This window comes from Felis catus, chromosome A2 (genome assembly GCF_018350175.1).
Source record: "Felis catus isolate Fca126 chromosome A2, F.catus_Fca126_mat1.0, whole genome shotgun sequence".
NCBI lineage: Eukaryota > Metazoa > Chordata > Mammalia > Carnivora > Felidae > Felis > Felis catus.
Window position 1 is genome coordinate 21,313,020 of NC_058369.1, and position 21,293 is coordinate 21,334,312.

General features: G+C 41.4%; 2 protein-coding genes and 1 long non-coding RNA gene across 11 annotated transcripts in view; 2 read left to right on the forward strand and 1 right to left on the reverse strand.

The window, feature by feature from the left end:
- Positions 1-143: 143 nt before the first annotated feature.
- Positions 144-2,041, forward strand: SPCS1 (signal peptidase complex subunit 1). Its single transcript, XM_003982318.6, has 4 exons — positions 144-558; positions 870-929; positions 1,036-1,122; positions 1,632-2,041. Exons 1-4 carry the CDS (start codon positions 343-345, stop codon positions 1,755-1,757), a joined length of 489 nt encoding a protein of 162 aa, XP_003982367.1. The 5' UTR covers positions 144-342; the 3' UTR covers positions 1,758-2,041.
- NEK4 (NIMA related kinase 4) overlaps positions 1,754-21,293 on the reverse strand; it is a 50,647-nt gene continuing 31,107 nt past the window's right edge. For 3 of the 9 annotated variants that reach the window (XM_045051295.1, XM_045051268.1, XM_045051297.1), the window contains one exon: positions 1,754-1,964. In XM_045051295.1, the coding sequence (XP_044907230.1) occupies positions 1,776-1,964 (189 nt within the window). In that variant the 3' untranslated portion in view covers positions 1,754-1,775. Of the gene's footprint in view, positions 1,965-2,167; positions 2,280-5,046; positions 6,065-12,356; positions 12,400-12,495; positions 14,058-21,293 lie in introns of those variants that run through there. The other 6 variants (XR_006593344.1, XM_045051292.1, XR_006593342.1 and 3 more) reach the window with 6 other exon arrangements.
- LOC109496038 lies at positions 9,168-16,820 on the forward strand. The gene is made up of 2 exons (XR_002151828.3): positions 9,168-11,406; positions 15,314-16,820. It is a non-coding gene; the product is annotated as an uncharacterized LOC109496038 (long non-coding RNA).

Sequence of the window (21,293 nt, forward strand, 5' to 3'; positions counted from 1 at the left end):
AGCTCCGCGGCCGCGGCGCAGCCCCGACACCTGAAACCCGCCCGCCGCTCCGACCGCGGAATCGTGCCGCCGAACAGGCGCGCGGGGCAGCCCCACCGCCCGGGTCCTCGCAGAGAAAAGCCGGTCGCCATGGAGACGGCGCGCGCTGGCGGCCGTTAGGCCGCGGGGGCGCCGAGGAGGACAGTTTGGAGGGCCGGGGCTGCGGCTCCCGCCATTACACTACTGACGGCTAAACCCTCCCGGACGCGCGATGCCTCTGCTCGACCGCCACCGTCGCCACCTCAGCCCTCGCGGGCAGTGCGCCGGGCTACAGCCGGCTCCGAAAGCGCAGGTCGCCTAGCGATGTTGCAGGGCGGAGCCTCGGGCCGTCCGGGTCTGTGGGAGACATCCGCTTCCGGGGCCGCGGCCCTCTTATTGCCCGGCTCTGCGGGCCCGCGGTCCTGCACTTGGAACCCGACCCCGGCGCCTACGATCCCTGAGTCGCACCTGCCTTCGCTCTGCCGCCAGCTTTCTCAGCTAGTCATGCTGGAGCATCTGAGCTCGCTGCCCACGCAAATGGTGAGGGCTCGACCCCAAGACCCCCACCCCCACCCCGCACGCTTCTCTGGAGCTGGCAGCTCCGGCGGCCCTTGTCTCTTCCCTGAATTGTGCTTCCCGGGTCCCCGTCTCTCTTCGCCCGCGAGGAGCCCCCTGCCCATGCGCCGTTAGGATGCTTCAGGTCTCCGGAAAACCTAGAATTTCATTTCTTGTCCGGTCCTTGGGGAGGCCCCTGATGCCGAGGTTGCCCGGTGCCAAAGCTGTGAGGCCAGGGCAGGAACCACCTCTTCGGTGGTGGAACCAATTCCTGCTTTGCTCTCCTTCGCTTCTAGGATTACAAGGGGCAGAAGCTAGCTGAACAGATGTTTCAGGGAATTATTCTTTTTTCTGCAGTAAGTATTGTTTTTGCATAGTATTCTTTTTCTTCTCCCCCTCCCCCAACCCCCCTTCCCCCCCCAACCAGCTTGATTGTATTTAATGTACTTCGTTTGTCTCCAGATAGTTGGATTTATCTACGGGTACGTGGCTGAACAGTTCGGGTGGACTGTGTACATAGTTATGGCCGGATTTGCTTTTTCGTGTTTGGTAAGAAGATTGTGGGTATTTGGATGTTAGTGGCAAGTTAAGTTCTCTAAATTGGGTTGGTTTGGTTGGAGCTGGTAGTGAGAACCAGCACCAGCTTTTCAAAACCTCCTCTTTTTGCCATCAGTGTTTCACCTTGCTATCTATCATTGGAAAAGTAGAATACCAAATAAGTGGCAGATAAAGTAAGCTGCATAAAAGGATACAGTTCATTTCTTAACAGCAGCTGCTCCAAGCAGTAATCTTAAGGTCAAAACTAGCAGGAATTTCTTAGGGTCTTCACAATGCGCTCTCCTCACTTTTTAGCTCCTAAAGCCTTATGTGTAAATAGTGAGGCTTGTTTGCAATTCTTAAATATCTTATCTGGGTGGATGAGTTTTCACTGGAATGTCAGTTTTGCTGTTGTTTTTTTACCTCTAGAAGCATAGAGGACTTATTTGGGAATATTACACGTAATGCTCTTTTAAACTTTTGATGTTTAATATTGACGGATTTCCTCTGTTCTGGCTCAGTTGACACTTCCTCCATGGCCCATTTATCGCCGGCATCCCCTCAAGTGGTTACCTGTTCAAGATTCAGGCTCCGAAGACAAGAAACCAGGGGAAAGAAAAGTTAAGAGGCATGCTAAAAATAATTAGGGTTTTCATGATTCAGCTTTACTGTTGCACCTGCTTTCGTTTTGTATGAGATGAGCTAAATTGTTTTCGTATCCAAAACATGAGTTGAAACCCATCGCTGCTCCTCCAGCACAGCTGTGTATACATTTTGTTGTCTTTATATTTCATTTCTAACTCCGTTGGCTTTTGACTTATAATTATTTTAGACCTTCTCTTCATAATCTTTATCTGAAATGAGAGCAGAAAACACAAGTATGCAAAGTTTCAGGTCTACAAAAATAATGAATAAATGCCTCATAAAAGTACAATTTGACTGTCAGAGTTTTATAATTCATTATGAGTGGTTAAATCGTTTTAAGGTTTTCAGTTAAAACTCAACACCAGTCTATGTCTAAAGAGTCTTTTGTCCATTGTTGTGCAAGCGAACCTACCAGTAAATGCCAGAGTTAGAAGTTTGTGGTTCTGAAAACATCACTGAGCACCATTTCTATTTTCTGTAGCTGTAAGTTCCTAATGCATGTCTTTCTTGACAACAGTAAGTGCCTATGAAAAAATTTAGTGTAAATTTGTGGGATGGTCATAGTTTGGTACCACTAAAATAAGGGTGTTGTTAAGCAGAAAGATTTCAATCCATCCTTTACTTGAGGTGGAGCAAAGTGGAAACCTATAAAAACTAAATTCTTTTTAAATTTAACAGAGGACTGAACAGAAAAATATTCTAAAGGTTTTGTGTACAGAATGGAAGTGGGAGAGTTATTGTAGGTGATATTCTATTTCTCAGTACCAGGATACAGGACTTGATAAAATACATGTTTAAAAAATGAGAACAATGACCTTAATAAAAGTCAGGAAAGCTTAAAGAAAAAAAAAAAGAGAGAAAATTAAGATCACATAAATAAGACTAAGCATATAAATAAGAGTAATTAATGTGATTTAAAAGTTAGGAGCTCCCAAATAGTGTTAGAAATCAAGTTACCTTGGGGTGCCTGGGTGAACGACTCTTGGTTTCAGCTCAGCTCATGATCTCACAGTTCATGGGTTTGAGCCCCAAGTTGGGCTGGCTCCGTGCTGACAGCATGGAGCCTGCTTGGGATTCTCTGCCCCTCCCGCATGCATAGGCTCTCTCCATCTCAAAATAAATAAACTTAAAAAAAATGAAGTTACCTCCTATTTTCCAGATGACACCCAAAGGTTGAAAACAGGGAAAGGATATCTTAGGTGGATGCAAGCAGAAAGGAGAGGTAATTAGAAAGTCATACTTAACATCAGAAATGCGGCAAGGGGGGGACATCTGGAGCTGCCAAAATGTGCTGTTCTGAATCATTATACATTAAATAAGACATGAAATGTATAAAGAAAGAATTTTACATACGTAAGAGTTTGGCAACGCTACCACTGGGTAGGAGACCAATACTACCTTTCAGATTTTGGTCGATAAGTGGGCATATATTGAAAGGGAAGACTTTTGCACTTGTTCTCTATACTTGGAACATTTCCCCTCAGATACACAGGACTTGTTCTTTACTTTCATTCAAGTCTCTACTCGGATGGGACTATAAAGAAACATCTCCTACTGCCCTGTCAAAATAAAGTGGTATGCCCCATCCTCTATGCACTGATATATCTCACATTACATATTTTTCATTGTTGCCACCCCCCCTCCACAGAATGTAAGCTCCATGGGAGGGAACAGGGATCTTGTTTGCTCACTGCTGTTTGCCCAGTACTTCTAAGAGTTGGGGAGACATTGTAGGTGCTCAGTAAATAGTTAATGAATGATTCAGAGGTGCATTGCCATTAGTCACCTGGTCTACTTAAGTTTAATTAAAACTAAAATTAAAAATGGAGTCCTTCAAACTAGCTACATTTCAAGAGCTCAAAAGCCATATATGACCAGTGGCTCCCTTACCATGGAATACAGATACAGAACATTTCCATCATCACTGATCAGGTCTTCTACAGGTTTGAATAATAGAGAAAGGCAAGTGATTGTGTTTGTGCATAACAATCTTTACTAAATGCCCATTGGACTGTTTCCTCTACTGGCTCATCTACTGAGCCACAAGGAAGAACAATCCCAAGAAGTAAAAGTTAATGCAGGTCATATTCAGCAACCACACCAATGACTCCCGCCCCCCCAGACAGAGAGCACGTGAGTGAGCACCAGCAGGGAAGGGGCAGCAGGAGAGGGAAGTAGAGAATCGTAAGCAGGCTCCACGTTCCGTGCAGAGCCTGATGTGGGGTTCGGTCTCACTACTGACTGAGATCATGAGTCGGACTGAGACACCCAGGTGCCCCGAATTTTTTTGGCTTTCTAAATACATGTATCCCCTACTTTCCAAAAGCTCGTTTCACGCCACTTCACTTTTCTGAAAGTCTTACGTTACTACAGCAATGGCTTTTTTCATAAAAGCAAAAATCCTCTTCAGATTTCTTTCAGCAAAAACAGGTACTACTGTAGGTCTTACGTGTGAAGAACTTTCAGAGAGTGGGAGATACTCTGTTTTTCACCATTTCAGCTTACCAAAGTTTTCATAGGACTGCTTTTTGGGGGTAGTGAGAAAATATGTATATGGAAATTAAGGAATATTTCTTAAGGAGAAAACAACAATTACTGGCTATTTACAAACTGTCAAAAGTATATCCAAGTCTGAAATATGGTCAAAGGTATAATGAGAAGAAAATTCATACTGTTAAAGGTGTTTTATATTTAAGAAAGATAAAAAATGATTAAGCACTCAAAAACCAGAGAGTAACCAAAAGATACTGGGATGAAAACCAAAATGAATGTTTAGACAAAACTATACAGAATGGGAATAATAACATATGGGGGAGAATTTTTTAATTCTAAGAAAATATGTACATTATACAAATTAGAAAACTTAACTAAAACTGATGTCTCTCAAGAAAGATGTATTCATAAAACATGCAAGAAACAGTGAATAGTTCAGAAAGACCCACCCACAGTTTGCCAAGGATTTGCCTCAGACTGGGACTGGGATGAGATGGTTTTACTGTTGAGTTCTAACAAACCCTTCAAAGCGAAAATAAGAGATCTCAGAAACCAGGCTATGAGCACCTTAAGGACAGGGAGTAAGTGTTTTCCTCACCACCATATCCCCAGCTCCTGCCAGAGCACCTGACACAGAGTAAAAACTAAAAATCTGTTCAGTGGCTAGAAAGGGAACATTTCATTAGAGTATTTTATGTGTGTGTAATTTTCAAAGAAGGTAAGATAACATTTTATATTATAAAAAGTGAAAACGTTTCCGGAACAGCATTCATTTTTAAAGTCCCTTGAATACAAAAGTGAAAATTTACTAATCAAGATTTTTATTTTATAAAAACAACTTATTTCCCACATGGGAATTACTCCTCATTAAACAACTAATATGTGATATACAGTCATACATTTACAACATGGGAAGACAACCAATAATTTGACAGACAAAAAGACAAACTTCAGGAGGTAAGTATGTCCAACATAACTAAAAGGAGCTGGACTTCACTTACAAATTGCTTAACTGGAAAAGGAATTCGTGTTTTAGAAATGTTTTCACTGATGAAAAGTTACTCTAAAAAAAGCCAGCAGAAACATGGATTTACAAAGCCAAATTATTTCTTACTTTCAATTCTTGCATATCCTAAATGAGGTTCATATTAAATGAAAATAAAAGGTTTATTAAACATCCATCAATATATAAAAAAGGAACTGCTCAATTACTAGATACTACATATTCTTTATATCTACTCCCAGAATCATGAATTGATTTTCTTAAAAAAATAATTTTTCAACTACTACCTAAGGTTATTAACAATGACAACTCGCATCACTAGACATATTATGTCACTTATTTATCCTATTACTTTTATCACTATAGTGCAATATAAAACTTCCAATCCAATATTTTATGGCCCTTACGTATCAAACTAATTAGTACCTTAGAAAAATAAAATTCTAAATATAAAGTTGGTGGTTTAAGGCTCAGTAAACAGTAACCAAACAAAAGTCTTATAACAGATTTTCCTCATCAAGAGTAAGATTAGCCACAGATTTTTTTCCTTTGTTTTGTGACATTGCTTCATTTTACTCTGTTCCATCCCATTTTTTCCCCAGTTAAAAAAAAAGATATAAGGATGTTGAATGGGCTCCAGCCATTATTATGGGTTTGTTTCTGTTTAAGCCAAAAACCTTTGAAAATAGGTCTTTAGTTCTGGCAGATTAGAATAAATTATCAAAAATTCACATTTTCTTCAAAAAATTTCAACTGGCGAGCTTTCACACTATAAGTTGTGTATTTTTCACCCATGTGCTCCTGCAAACGTACCTAGTGGAGAAACAAAAAGAAAATCAGTATGTAGTAGAAAAAATATTTTTTGCAATTTTAGAAGAAAGGCTTTTCAAGAAAAAAGAGAAGGCTTTTCTTTAAAAAAAAAATTTTTTTTAATGTTTATTTTTGAGAGAGCGAGCGTGAGTGGTGGAGGGGGAGAGAGAGGGAGACACAGAATCAGAAGCTGGCTCCAGGCTCCAAGCTGTCAGCACAGAGCCCAACACGGGCCTTGAACTCACAAACTGAGATCGTGACCTGAGCTGAAGTCAGCGGCCCAACCGACCAAGCCACCCAGGTGTCCCAAGAAGGACTTTTCTAAGCATGATACCAGAGGTGGAAACCACATGGGAAAATGCTATCATTTAAAAAACATTTGAAACTTCAAGATGTCAAAAAATTGTCATGAGATGTTAAAGAACAAACAATACACTGGGGAAAATTTGCAAATACATGCCAAAGAATTAATACCATTAATATAATATAGAGCCCTTGGGGGTGCCTAGGTGGCTCAGTCCGTTAAGCATCTGACTCTTGGTTTCACCTTAGCTCATGATCTCATAGTTTGTGGGATTGAGCCCTGTGTTGAGCTCTGCATTGACAGTGTGGAGCCTGCTTGGAATTCTCTCTCTCCCTCTCTCTCTGTCCCTCTCCCCCACTCTCTCTCAAGAAATCAAACTTTAAACAGCATAGAGTTTCCCTATTTAAAAAAAAATAGAGCTCTTAGAACCAGTAAAACACATAATATTAGAACATTAGAATTAGTAAAACAACAAAATCAATCCCATAGATAATTCAGCAAAGGCATTTACAAATTAATACAAATAGCCAATTAAAACAGAAATTTCAATCTAATAATAAAAAATAACATACAATGTGACACTCAATATATGCCTGGAATTAAAATAACACCTAACAATATGTTAAACAGATGTCACACACCTCCTATCCAGTGCACAGAGAAGGACACAATATCACTTTTGTGGTATTCCTGCCAAAAATACAGAATCTGAATCTATTTAACAGGAAACACATCAAATCCAAACGGAGGGTCATTTTATAAAACATGGCCGATACTCTTCAAAAATGTCCTAACTGTCCCAGATTAGATGAGACATGACAAATACAATCCCAACTGGTTCCACATCTGGCATGATGGCTTGAGGAGCTCTGAAGACCCCCTCCTCACTGAAACTGGTGAAAATTATTTTCTAAACTAACCATTTAAAGTCTCTGGAAGCGGTCCTGAGGGCATACAGCAAATAAAGACACTTTTTTTTTTTCTCAAGAAAATCTACTAAAACCCATTAAGAACAGTGAGAGCGGGTGGTATCTAAGCTAAGATCAAAGGCCTCCCTCCCCAGTCCCGGCTGAGTGAGACAAAAACTCTACACCAAACTGTAGCCAACAACACAGGGTTCCCTTTCCATCAGCTCCTAGTCCAAAGGCAATATTCCTGGGAGGGGCAGGACATCATATCTCATCCTGCCCCCCCACATCTGTGGTTAAGGATACATTTTGAGAGAGTGCAGCCAAGATGTGGGAATTTCCTTTTTATACCAGGTTAGACTTGTAGGATGGAGGCTGTACCTTGGGAGCAAGACCAATGAAAATACTGGGGCCCCAATCACCTTTGCCCCAGACCATAAAGTGAAAATCCCATGCTCAGGTGAAGCATGCCAAGAAGACCAGCCCTCCCCGCCACTGAGCTTCTAAAGTAGGGGTATCACTCATAGACAAGTATGCTATTGTCTTTGCTCCCAGCTGTGTTCAGAGATTTTTCCTGGGGTGAGAAGCAAGACCTAAAACAGCACCAAAACTTTTCCTTAATGGACTGACCTCATTTAGAACAGAGTGGAAAAACTCAAGCCTACAAGTGCTCTCAAAAACTGGAAGTAGTGGTGAATGGCAACTAGGAGGAGACTGGTAGAGTCACTGGGTGTATAGGCTAAACTGTGGGCAGCCTACTTTGATGGAGACAACTATGAAGCTGGGAGGAACCCTCCCCCACCCCTACCCTGCCCCCCACCCTGGGGTCAAAACAAATTTCAAACACTGACCCTGGGAACTATCCCTTCAAAGAATCCCAAATTTTACTGGATCAGTTTGTGGAGCAATGTGTGCCCCAGGACATTGTTGGAAACAGGAGAGCCATCAATTAGCAACTAAAAAACCTTAACACCTAAGGGAAGAACAAGGGAGAGTCAAAAGAGTTCTGCAAAACCCACCATCGTCCCAAGGTGGCTGTGGATACAACCAAGGCCTTGCCAGCTGAGAGGCAACATCAGATTTACATTGTGGAGACATGAAGACGGGAAAAATAGACTTTACTAAAAAATTCAGCCAATCACTAAAGAAGCAAATAATAATAGCAACTCTCCTCCCTGGGGAGGCCAGTGCCCAGACTTGTACCATACACTTTCTGAAATGTCCAGTTTTCAATAGACAGTTATAAGACACATACACTGGGGGAAAAAAGAAGGCAAGAGAGGCACTACCTGGGAGAGTAACCAGATACTAGAGTTAACAAGCAAAGATATCATCAGAAACATGTTCACAGAACTAAAGAAAACTATGATTAAAGTAGTTGTAAGAAGAGCTCAGTGGAAATTCTGGAATGGAAAAGTATAATGACAAATGAAAAACTCAAGAGGGGCTCAACAGTTCATTTGAACTGGCAGAAAGAAAAGTAAGCAGGCTGGAGATAGATCAATATATAATTGATAATCAATATATAATATCAATATATAATTCACATTATAGATTGATAGATCAATATATAATTCTTTGATTATATAATCAAAGAACAGGGAGAAAAGAAAATGAAGTGAATATCACTTCAGAGAAAAGTGGGACTTCACTCAACACACCAACACATGTATAATGGGACCATCAGAAGGAGAAGAGCAAGAAAGGTGCAGAAAAATTACTTAAATAATGGCTGAGCAATCCCTATCAAAATAATACCAGCAATCTTCACAGAGCTAGAACAAACAATCCTAAAACTTGTATGGAACCAGAAAACACCCCAAATAGCCAAAGCCAAATCTTGAAAAAGAAAACCAAAGCTGCAGGCATGACAATCCCGGACTTCAAGCTGTATTACAAAGCTGTAATCATCAAAACACAGTATGGTACTGGCACAAAAACAGACACTCAGATCAATGGGACAGAATAGAGTACGGTAGGGTCCCTTCCCTCAGGAAAGAAAAAAACCTCAAGGTAACCTGGCTATATGCGTATGTGACAACATCCCTCACAATCTTGTAACATGAGACCACTTAATCAGACTACATGTTTGTGTGTTACCATATATGGGAGACAAGGAAGCAAAAAATATATAAAAACCCACAGCATGTGGCATTCGGGGCTCAGTTCTTTGGGAACCCAACTGAGTGGTGCTGGCAGGAATAAAGTTGCTTCCTGGAAAGAAAAGCCTTGGTGTCACGACTCTGTGCGAGAATCCTGCTACATTACTTGGGGGCTTGTCCAGGATTCAGAGACAGTTCATTTCCTCCTGCTTTGCCACCAGGGATATGAACCTCGGAATGCCGGGAGAGGCAGCCTTGCCTGGTGCCAGCAGACCGCTTGATCTGCAGGAGACTAGCCCTCCCAGCATGCCGGGGCGAGGACCCCGTGTGCCCCAATGGAACTTGTGAGGCCCAGACACCAGCTCAGGGAGTGCCACCCGGCAGACTGGTAAGAACCTGGGTTCGTTTTGGCACACCTGCCCCCAAGAGGCAGAAGGGGGGGCCTGATCACCTCCCAGAATTGCCCTAGTAGTTCCACAAGGGGTGAGGAACGAAGCTGCAACTCTAAGGCACTGGGTAGCAGATTGTGGAGTCGCCGTGTGACTGTGTGTGGGGACTTGTCTCTCATTCATTTCCTGGGTTAATGACTATGATAATTAGAGCCAACCGTCTCTGGTTATTCTACCTCAGAACAGGGACTTTAAGGAATATTCCCAAGCAGCTGCCGAAACTCCTTTTGTTTCAGGGAAATTCCCTGTCTTCTCCAGACTGACACGGACTGCCCAATTCCACTGGTGGAAAACAAAACAACAAAACAAAACAAAACAAAACAAAACAAAACAAAACAAACCTGGAGTCTGCTCCTCTGTCTGAGCTGACAAGAGTTAAAACTGGGAATTCTCTTTCTCTGCCTTTTGCTGGCACCTCTCCTCTTCTGCCTTCCCTCCCCCGCCTTCTTTTCTGTACCACTTTGGAGGTGGCCTGCATAACTGGCTCCTCAATGCCTCAGGCACCATCGGCTCCTCCTCCCACCCTAGAGGTTGTGGAGTAAAGACCACCCACTTCAGATTTCCCCACTGGTGCCCCAGATACAAATAGACAAGGGGGAACAAATTGATTAACTTTTAAATGGACACAGATGGAACACATTTGGTATTTAAACGGATTTAAGTTTTTTGGTTTAAAATAGACATGTCTTTAGAGTTATCAGCATTAAACATATAAAACTGTTTTCTAAAGGTCAAATAAGCTCTTTTATCTCTGTTGCAATTTGTCAGCAAAAAGGTGACTTAAAATGATGGTTAATTTTGTCTGTCTCAAAGCTTTCGTGGGTAATTGTTAAGATAGCTTTCAAAGTCTTTGGTAACCTAAAACGTTAAAGTTTGGCTTGCATGATAAATTGAGATTGAATTCATTGGATATCTAAAGAGATAAGAGGCTAAAGCACTAATCACTAGATGTAGGTTTGTGCTTCTGACTTGTTGCAGAGAAACTCCAGACATTTGGATCTATGGGAAAACATGCTTTATCCTTAATGGATTCATAATTTTGCCATCTAAAAACATTCAGATATAACATAAAGTTCACAATTGGTTACTACTTAGTTTTCACTGGAGACTAAGGTTTCTAAGAGGTAAAATTCTACTAAATGTAGTTAAAACTAATAAAAATAAGACAAGCAACTCTGTATGTAGAAAAGTAGGAGATATGAAAGAAAGATATAAGAAATGGAAATATATTTTTGTTGAAGGTAAAAGAAAGTAATTTTGTTCTAAATGGGACTGGTTATTTGGAGGAAAATGGCTTGGACAAAATCTAAATGTAAAGAAAAGTTGCAGTAAGTTCATGAAGGAAAATCTTTAAAAAGAAATTTTATGTGTGGTCAGGATGGACTAAGGTTAAAATAAATGGATTTTAAAAGTACATTGGGTTAAGATTAAATTCCTCCTCTTTTGACCCAAAGGCCGAGAAAATGATAGCAATACCCTTGGTGCCAGCCTCCAAATCCTCCACATTTCTGTTGTTCCTGTTCAGCAGAGGACTGGATGCCTCTGCCGTATGAGGGATGGGTGATGAAGGGCTTTTACTAAGGTACGTGGCAGCCATTTTACTACACTTAGCCCACTGTATGCCAAAAATGGATATCCACACAGCTGAAACATACTTATGTGAGCATTGTTGAAAAAGGGGAATAGACCTTGACTTTGGCCCTTTAACCCCCTCCCTCAATGGCCAATGATCAATATGAAAGTTACTGTTGGGCCAAAATAAAATGAGTGCATCCTACAACAACCAGGAAAGTCTTGCTTGGTCACAGTCCATACCCCAAGGTCCTGCAGGCAGGAAATGGAGGGGTAAGAAAAAAACAGGAAAAACCAGGTCAGCTCTTGGAGGTGGGGTCAAGCCTGGGTAAGAATGACTATTAGCACCTCGTGAGACTGGCAGGGCTTTTGGCTGCCAGCCGCAGAGCCAGCCAAAATGCAGGGACAGGAGATGAGGTTTCTCCTGGCCAGCTATAGGAAACTGAGATAAGGGACAACTTTCTTCCTTTTTCCTATAGATGGTTAATTCCCCAACCAAGGCCATTACTCCTTTGGAATGCATTATGATTCATTTTCTTTTGCACAAAGGTTTGGCCCCAATACAAATTGGAAGAGGGAACCTGGCCCCCAAAGGGAAATATCAATGACAATACTATCCTACAATCGGACTTGTTTTGCAAATGTGAAGGGAAATGGGGAGAATTCCCCTATGTTCATTGTTTTTGGGCCTTAAGAAAAAAAATCGAGATATGTGTAAGCAATGTAAGGTGGATCCTAATTTAATGGCAACCCTTTCTGAAGTCCAGCAATCAGTGGGGGGAAGTAATTAAGGGCCCCTTACCTGTATCTAAAACAGACCTAGAGAAGGAGGAAGGGAGTTCTTTCACCTCAACCTCCTTCTCCTTGGGTCCTCAATCTATTAAATATACACACACACACACACACACACACACACACACACACACACACACACACACAATTCTGCTCGCTGCTACTCACCTTATCCAGGCCCTCCTCACACGCATGTTTGCCTTACAAGAAGCTAGAATGCCAGAAGAAAAAACCTTTATATTACAAGATTTAAGACAGATAAAAGGAGATCTAGGTAAATTTTCTAATCAGATAAGTATATAAGGGCTTTTCAGAACATTATGTATGTTTTTGAGTTGAACTGGAAAGATGTAATGCTTTTGTTAAATCAGACTCTTAGTGACAGATTTTTTGAAAAAAAACTAAGCAAATCTAAGATTTAGCCCTTAAATTATGCCAATTAGCCACTATTTTACAAACACAAAATGAGAGCCCGATGGCATTCCTGGAGAGGTTGAGGAAGGCTCTCACTAAATATATGGCTATCTCCCCTGACACCCCTAAGGCTGAGATGGTTTGAAAGGACAAATTTGTCACTCAATCAGCCCTAGATATTCAGAGAAAATGCAAAAATTGGCTGTTGGCCTTGAAGGGACCCTGGAGGAACTCTTACAAGTTGCCAATTGAGTATATTACAACCAAAATTAACAAAACAAAACAAAACACAAAACAAAACAAAACAAAAAACAGAAAAGGAGGCTTAAAAAAAAAATCTGAGGCCTTAGTGGTGGCCTTCCGTACTACGTCAGACCAGACTTCCCGAGGTCCTGGCACCAAGTGCCATTTATATGGCCATTCAGAGCACTAAAATGATGAGAATGTCCTCAGAGGGGACAACCAAAATGAAAACCCCATAAGCCATGCCCCTTCTGTGGAGACAATCACTGGAGATCTGAAGGCCCTCGGAGACCTCTATCTGTGAGGGCTCAGATAACCAATGTCCCTGGAAGGGACTAACTGGAGTCTGGGGCTCTTCATGGTGGCTCCCCTAAACAAACTGTCTATCAGAAACCCAGAGCCTCGGGTAACTCAGGTAAATACAGAAAGAAAACTGGTTGATTTCCTTCTTAACACCAGAGCTACCTTTTCTGACCTCCTTTCCACTCCAGGCCAACTATCCAAACGCAGCATGACGATCAGAGGTATCTCCGGAAAACTGCTAACTAAATTTTTCTCTCAGCCCCTGGGATGTATGTGGGGAAACCTAATTTTTTTTCTCATTCTTTCCTGATAATGCCAGAGAGTCTTACTCCCTTGCTAGAAAGGGACATTATAACTAAAATAGAGACTATGGTGCTACCAACTCCAGGACGGGTAAACAATTATGTGAGTTGTTGGAAATTACTGGATATGGTAGACTGTAGATACCAGGGTTCAGAAAAATAGTTTGCCTACTATATCAATTATTAAAGGAGACTCCCAAAAAAATAAATAAATAAACTGGGGTCTGACTCCTAGATACCACCGTCTCCAGCCCTTGGTTACAACAGAGCAAAGCAATTACTATTACCAAGCTCACAGAAATAAAAGATCATTAAAACACAGGATCAGGCCTTTCATTTAGGGAGGGGCAAAACTTATCAAATGACCCAAAGGATGTTTACTGGGAAAAAAATTTGTCAAAGAGAGTTCTGAAAGTAGTATCAGCCTGTGAAGTATGTCTTAAAAACAATCCTTTCAACCACAAACTTGCTCTCCCAGGCAATCAAGGAACTGGAGGCTATCCAGGAAAGACTAACAATTAGGTTTCACTCATATGCCAAGGTCAAAGGAATTCCAACATCTGTGGGTATGGATTGATACTTTCACTAATTGAGTAAAGGCCTTCTTCTGCAAGACAAAAAAGGCACAAAAAGCAATAAAAGTTTTGCTTTATAAAATAATACCCACTTTTGGCTTACCTAAAATTTTGCAAATTAATAATGGTAAATGGCTGCTTTGACTCTTTCTCTAGTAGAACTCCTGGCTCTTAAAAAAGTTTTATACCTCAGGGCGCCTGGGTGGCTCAGTCTGTTGAGCGTCCGGCTTCGGCTCAGGTCGTGATCTCACAGTCTGTGAGTTCGAGCCCCGCGTCGGGCTCTGTGCTGACAGCTCAGAGCCTGGAGCCTGCTTCGGATTCTGTGTCTCCCTCTCTCTGCCCCTCCCCCACTCATGCTCTGTCTCTCTCTGTCTCAGAAATAAATATACATTAAAAAAAAAGTTTTATACCTCAAAATAAATCAGACCGTCTGCTTATACTCAGCAAAACTCTAAATAACACCTCACAAGTAGTAGATGATTTAAAAAAATTTTTTTAATTAAATTAGGGCCAAACTCTTGGAAATAGAGCCACCATTGATTACTTATTACTCCTGCTCTTCCATCACCTGGGTCATGAGAGATTCCCTGACATCTGTTGTTTACAAAGTCAGAGTCTCTCCTAGGTTGTTTGACAGGTTTGGAAACTGTAGACATTATCTTAAGATGCCACCTTGTTGGTCAGTATAATCTTTACTTTGCGTTCTTCTCTTTGTGTCTGCTAATAATTATGCCACCTCATGCCTGCCAGCCTTCCTGTAGAACCATACTGTGGGCTACTTGACCGACCCTGGGGTAGACTCCAACTGCTGTACTCCCACACTGTCTCTTATCAGCTTAAAAAAGCTAGAACGGTCATCGTCCCTGTTTCCTAACAGCAGGTACAGGCCCTATTCTGGGGGAGAAATAAATAGGGAAAGGGTTAACATTAGGCAGGGAGAGATAGGGAAACTTCAGAAAGCAGACTACAGCTGCAAGTGGGAGGCTAAAGAAGTAGATGGGGTTCTCCCTTTATAAAATCCTTTTTGGGTGCCTTCCCCCCATTATCAAGGGCATAAGGGGGGATCTAAATGAGATAGGCAATCTAACTCTAAGACAACAGATGCAGGCCCTTGGCTTTACCCTAACCACCTTACACCACTGGGTCAGGGAGCGATTCCCTGTGAATCTGACCACAGATGCTCACCCCTTTAAACCAGGAGATGCAATATAGATAAAGGAGTGGAATGTCCAGCCCCTAAAACCCCTCTGCAGGGGCTCGTTCACTGTCGTTTTGTCCACCCCTACAGCAGTAAAGGTAGATGAAGTGGGTCCTTGGATTCACCACAAGCAGAATGAAGCCAGCATCTCAAAACTGGGAGTGCATTCCTAATCCACCAATGCTATGCAAGCTGACCATATGAAAAAAGCAATCCGCAATTCCAGAGGCTCCAAGAGACTACAACCCTGCTTTAGTCACTCCAGAAGCTGACTAATGTAGGCATGGCAGAAGCTTGAGGAATCGATGGTCCGATGAAACAAAAGACTGTCCTTATTTTCTATGTTTCCGTACTGTGATGCACTGTCATGCCTTGTTTCTCACTATTATTGTGATTCTTGCTCTACTCTTTGCCATAGGATTGTCCAAGGCCACCCCAGCCAGCTGGAAATGTGAGAGGTTTCGGTTAATACTCACCTTCCTTTTGTGGATAGGATACTTCATTGGTACCAACATGGGGAAACAATGGCCATAAGAGACTAAAAAATTAGATTCCCACAAACTTTATAGTAAAACAACATACCCCAGTCCTACTACCAGGGTTTGGCTCTCAAAAGCTCAATTACTGGGAAAAACTATCTTGCCTAGTGGGGAAAAAGTTCATCATCGTCTCTGTTAAAAACTTAACATGCCTAGGCCAAAGATTTTATAACTCAACTGCCCAGAAAACCCAATGGTGGGGGACCCCAGATCACCTTGAGCCAGATCAGATCCCCACCCCTTGTTTAACTTCTCTCACCTCTGATAGGTCTGAGACAATATCAACGCAGCCATCAAATGGCAGGCCCCAGGTGGACTATACTAGATATGTGGAAAGACAGCCTATATAGTACTTCCCTCAGTCTGGTCAGGGTCATATGTGCTGAAAACTATTCATCCATCTTTCTTCCTGTTTCCACTTGACAGAAACATTTGAGAGTTCAAATGTATAGGGACAGGAGACTCAAAGGAAGAAGCGTGCCTTACAAACTGGCAATTAAAAAGATGATAAATGGCCTCCCAAGTGTATAATCCATTATTATAGCCCTGCCACCTGGCCAGAAGATGGGTCTTAGGGCTACCGCACTCCCATTTACATGCAAATAAACCACATAATGAGACTATAAGCAGTTATAAAAATTATAACCAATAAAACTGCCAGAGCTCTTAACCTACTAGCCAAGCAACAAACCAAAATGTGCCATGCTATCTATCAAAATCGCTTGGCCTTAGATTACCTACTTATTTCTGAGGGAAAAGTTTGTAAAAAGTTTAACCTAAGCAACTGCTGCCTACAGATAGATAATGAGAAAAAAAGTCATAGAAGAAATCACAAGTCAAATAAAAAGGACTGCTCATGTCCCTGTCCAGACCTGTAACAGTTAAAACCCCGGGGAGTTATTTGGAGGATGGTTTTCAACTTTCAGGGGATTCAAAAGTCTCATAAAAATTATCCTCCTAGTTCTGGGAGGTTGCTTAATCCTCCTACCTTGCTTGGGTCCCCTGGTCTGCCTCCAGTCTCACTGAGGCCATAATTAAAAAAAAAAAAAAAAAAAAAAGGATGGCCACTCATATAATGATGTTATAAAAATATAAACCTCTAAATCAAGATGATGTTCTTTGACCCAAAATAGAGGGGTCCGAGCATCAAAGTGGGGAAGGTGGTAGGGTCCCTTCCCTAAGAAAAAAAATCTCAAGGTAACCTGGCTATACGGCCTATATGACAACATCCCTCATGACCTTGTAACATGAGACCACTTAATCAGACTACATGTTTGTGTGTTACCATATATGGGAGGCAAAGAAGTAAAAAATATATAAAAAAGTATGCCAGGTGGCATTCAGGGCTCAGTTCTTTGGGTACGAACCCAACTGAGCAGTACCAACAGGAATAAAGTTGCTTCCTGGAAAGAAAAGCCTCAGTGTCATGACTCTGCGTGAGAATCCTGCTACAAGAGAACCTAGAAATGGACCCACAAACATATGGCCAACTAAATCTTTGACAAAGCAGGAAAGAATATCCAATGGAATAAAGACAGTCTCTTCAGCAAATGGTGCTGGGAAAACTGGACAGTGACATGCAGAAAAATGAACTTGGACCACTTTCTTACACCACGAGAAAAATAAACTCCAAATGGATGAAAGACCTAAATGTAAGACAGGAAGACATCAAAATCCTCAAGGAGAAAGCAGGCAAAAACCTCCTTGACCTCAACTACAGCAACTTCTTACTCAACACGTCTCTGGAGGCAAGGGAAACAAAAGCAAAAATGACCTATTGGGACCTCATCAAGATAACAAGCTTCTGCACAGTGAAGGAAACAATCGGCAAAATTAAAAGGCAACTGATGGAATGGGAGAAGATATTTGCAAAGGACATATCAGATAAAGGATTAGTATCCAAAATCTATAAAGAACTTATCAAACTCAACACCCAAATAACAAATAATCCAGGGAAGAAATGGGCAAAAGACATGAATAGACACTTCTCCAGAGAAGACGTCCAGATGGCCAACTAACACATGAAAAAATGCTCAACATCACTCATCATCAGGGAAATACAAATCAAAATCACAATGAGATACCACCTCACACCTGTCAGAATGGTTAACATTAACAACTCAGGCAACAACAGATGTTGGCGAGGATGCGGAGAAAGAGGATCTCTTTTGCACTGCTGGTGGGAATGCAAACTGGTGCAGCCACTCTGGAAAACAGTATGGAGGTTCCTCAAAAAATTAAAACTAGAACTACCCTATGACCCAGCAATTGCATTACTACGTATTCATCCAGGGGGACACATGCAACCAATGTTTATAGCAGCACTATCAACAATAGCCAAAGTATGAAAAGAGCCCAAATGTCCATCAATGGATGAATGGATAAAGAAGATGTGGTATATACATACACAATGGAGTATTACTCGGCAATCAAAAAGAATGAAATCTTGCCATTTGCAACTACATGGATGGAACTGGAGGGTATTATGCTAAGTGAAATTAGAGAAAGACAAAAGTCATATGACATCACTCATATGAGGACTTTAAGAGACAAAACAGATGAACATAAGGGAAGGGAAACAAAACTAATATAAAAACAGGGAGGGGAACAAAGCATAAGAGACTCACAAATATGGAGAACAAACAGAGGGTTACTGGAGGGTGTGTGGGAGGGGGGATGGGCTAAATGGGTAAGGGGCACTAAGGAATCTACTCCTGAAATCATTGTTGCACTATATGCTAACTAATTTGGATGTAAATTAAAAATACATATATAGGGGCGCCTGGGTGGCGCAGTCGGTTAAGCGTCCGACTTCAGCCAGGTCACGATCTCGCGGTCCGTGAGTTCGAGCCCCGCGTCGGGCTCTGGGCTGATGGCTCAGAGCCTGGAGCCTGTTTCCGATTCTGTGTCTCCCTCTCTCTCTGCCCCTCCCCTGTTCACACTCTGTCTCTCTCTGTCCCAAAAATAAATAAATGTTGACAAAAAAATACATATATAAAAAAATAAAAAAAGAATGAAATCTTGCCATTTGCAGCTACGTGGATGGAACCAGAGGGTATTATGCCAAGTGAAATTAGTCAGTCAGAGAAAGACAAGTATCATATAACTTCACTCATATGAGGAATTTAAGGTACGAACAGATGAAAACAAGGGAAGAGAAGCAAAAATAATATAAAAACAGGGAGGGGGACAAAACATAAGAGACTCTTAAATATAGAGAACAGAGGGTTGCTGGAGCGGTTGTGGGAGGGGGGATGGGCTAAATGGGTAAGGGGCATTAAGGAATCTACTCCTGAAATCATGGTTGCACTATATGCTAACTTGGATATAAATTTAAACAAACAAATAAATAATAAAATACGTCTAAAAAAAAGGAAATAATGGCTGAAAACTTCCAAATGTATTGAAAAACACTGATCTACACATCCAGGAATCTCCATGAACTCCAAGCAGGATCAACTCAAAGAGATCTACACACAGACACATTAAAGCAAAAGTGCTAAAAGCCAAAGACAAGGAAACAATCATGAAAGTGGCAAGAGGAAAACTGTATCACTTATAAAGGAACTGAAATAACATTAACAGCTAACATAAACAACAGAGACCAAGGGGCAGTGGAATACTATATTCAAAGTGTTCAAAGAAAAACAACTGTCAAGCAAGAAGAATCCCATAGCCAGTAAAGCTGTCTTTCAAAAATAAAAGGTGAAGTAAAGACATTCCCTGGTGAAGAATTTGTGGCTAGCAGACCACTTTACAAGAACTACTAAAGGCAGGGTTGCCTGGGTGGCTCACTTGGTTAGGCATCCAACTTCAGCTCAGTCATGATCTCATGGTTCATGGGTTCAAGCCCTGTGTCAGGCTCTGGCTGAAAGGTCGGAGCCTGGAGCCTGCTTCGGATTCTGTGTCTCCCTCTCTCTCTGCCCCGCCCCCTCTTGCTCTGTCTCTGTCTCTCAAAAATGAATAAACATTAAAAAACTTAAAAAAACTTATATATATATATGTTATATATATGTTATATTATATATATGTTATATATAATATGTTATGTAATATTATATATATAACATATATATAATATGTTATATAATATTATATGTTATATATAATATGTTATATATATATAATATATATATATATAATATATATATATATAAAATATAACATATATATGTGAACTTCTGAGATTTGGCAGGTAGGTGTGGAGATCTACTCATCCTGTGGCTGCCCAAGACAAGCCTCATATGTAAGTTCCCTTCCTTATTAAAACTGCCACCTACCAATGTGGAGTGTTTGCCTCTTCCTTCCCCCTCTCTCTGCCCTCCTCCTACCAGGGGCCAATTTCAGATGACACCTCAGAGTAATTATGAAAATAAAACCCAATATATATGCATATTGTTTTTCCTTTCTTCTTGGAAGTGATTTTAAAATAATTATACAATACAGGGTGCCTGGTTGGCTCAGTCGGTTAAGCGTCAGACTTTGGCTCAGGTCATGATCTTGCAGTTTGGGAGTTCTAGCCCAGCATCAGGCTCTATGCTGACAACTCAGAGCCTGAAACGTGCTTTGGATTCTGTGTGTGTCTCTCTCTCTGCCCCTCCTCCACTAACACTCTGTGTTTCTCTCAAAAATAAGAAAACTAAAAATTTTTAAAAAAGTAATTACACAATATGTATGAAAGCGGGCAGAGGAGAAAGCACCAGGACTTCTTCTCCTCACATGGACAAAAACTTCCCTGACAAAATGCCTGATGTAACTATATTGGACCTCTGCAGTCTATTAAAGACTTGTAACTTCCAGGGGAAGGCTGGTAAATTGTGGTTAATTTCAGTCAATTTCAGTTCCGAGCACCCCCCAAGCCTGGTAGCAGGTAGCTGGGTGGGCAGATGTTCCTGGAGCAGTCTGCACACAGCTTGTGGAGCCAGGGTAGGCAATAAGAACTTGTCCTCCAAGTCCTGGGGGTCTGTGTACTGACAGATGATTGCTTCTTCTGCTCACACAGTTGCAAACACAGAAGCAGGCAACCATTGTTGCAGCCCTCAGTGACAGTTACAAACCCCTCCCCCTCCAGCTGATGCAACTTTCAGGGGATTTGAAGAGACAGATATATATGTATAGTGGGAGTCCCAGAAGGGGAAGAAAGAGAAAGAGAGATTTGAAGAAATAATAGCCAAGATGTATGAAGTTTTAACAAAGACATGAATATAAACATCCGAAAGTTCAATAACTCTAGGATGAAACAAACAGTTCTTACCCAGACACATTATAATCAAACTGTTGAAAGCTGAAGAGAAAGAGAGAATCTTGAAAGCAGCAATAAAGGAGCAACCTATCACATACAAGGGATCTCCAATATGATATCAGATTTCTCATCAGAAGCTTTGGAGGGCAGAAGACAGTAGTGCAGTATTTTCAAAGTGAAACAACAACACAACACAAAAACCCAACTGTCAACCAAGAATCTTTTATCTGGCAAAAATGTCCTTTAAATGTGAGGGAGAAAAAAACAGTGCCATTTGCAACATCAATGA

Bases quoted from the DNA above. Each gene is read 5' to 3' on its own strand.
- SPCS1 (XM_003982318.6), top strand. From the start codon at position 343: ATGTTGCAGGGCGGAGCCTCGGGCCGTCCGGGTCTGTGGGAGACATCC. The intron at 930-1,035 runs GTAAGTATTGTT...GTTTGTCTCCAG, and splicing joins GAATTATTCTTTTTTCTGCA to ATAGTTGGATTTATCTACGG. The intron at 1,123-1,631 runs GTAAGAAGATTG...GTTCTGGCTCAG, and splicing joins GATTTGCTTTTTCGTGTTTG to TTGACACTTCCTCCATGGCC.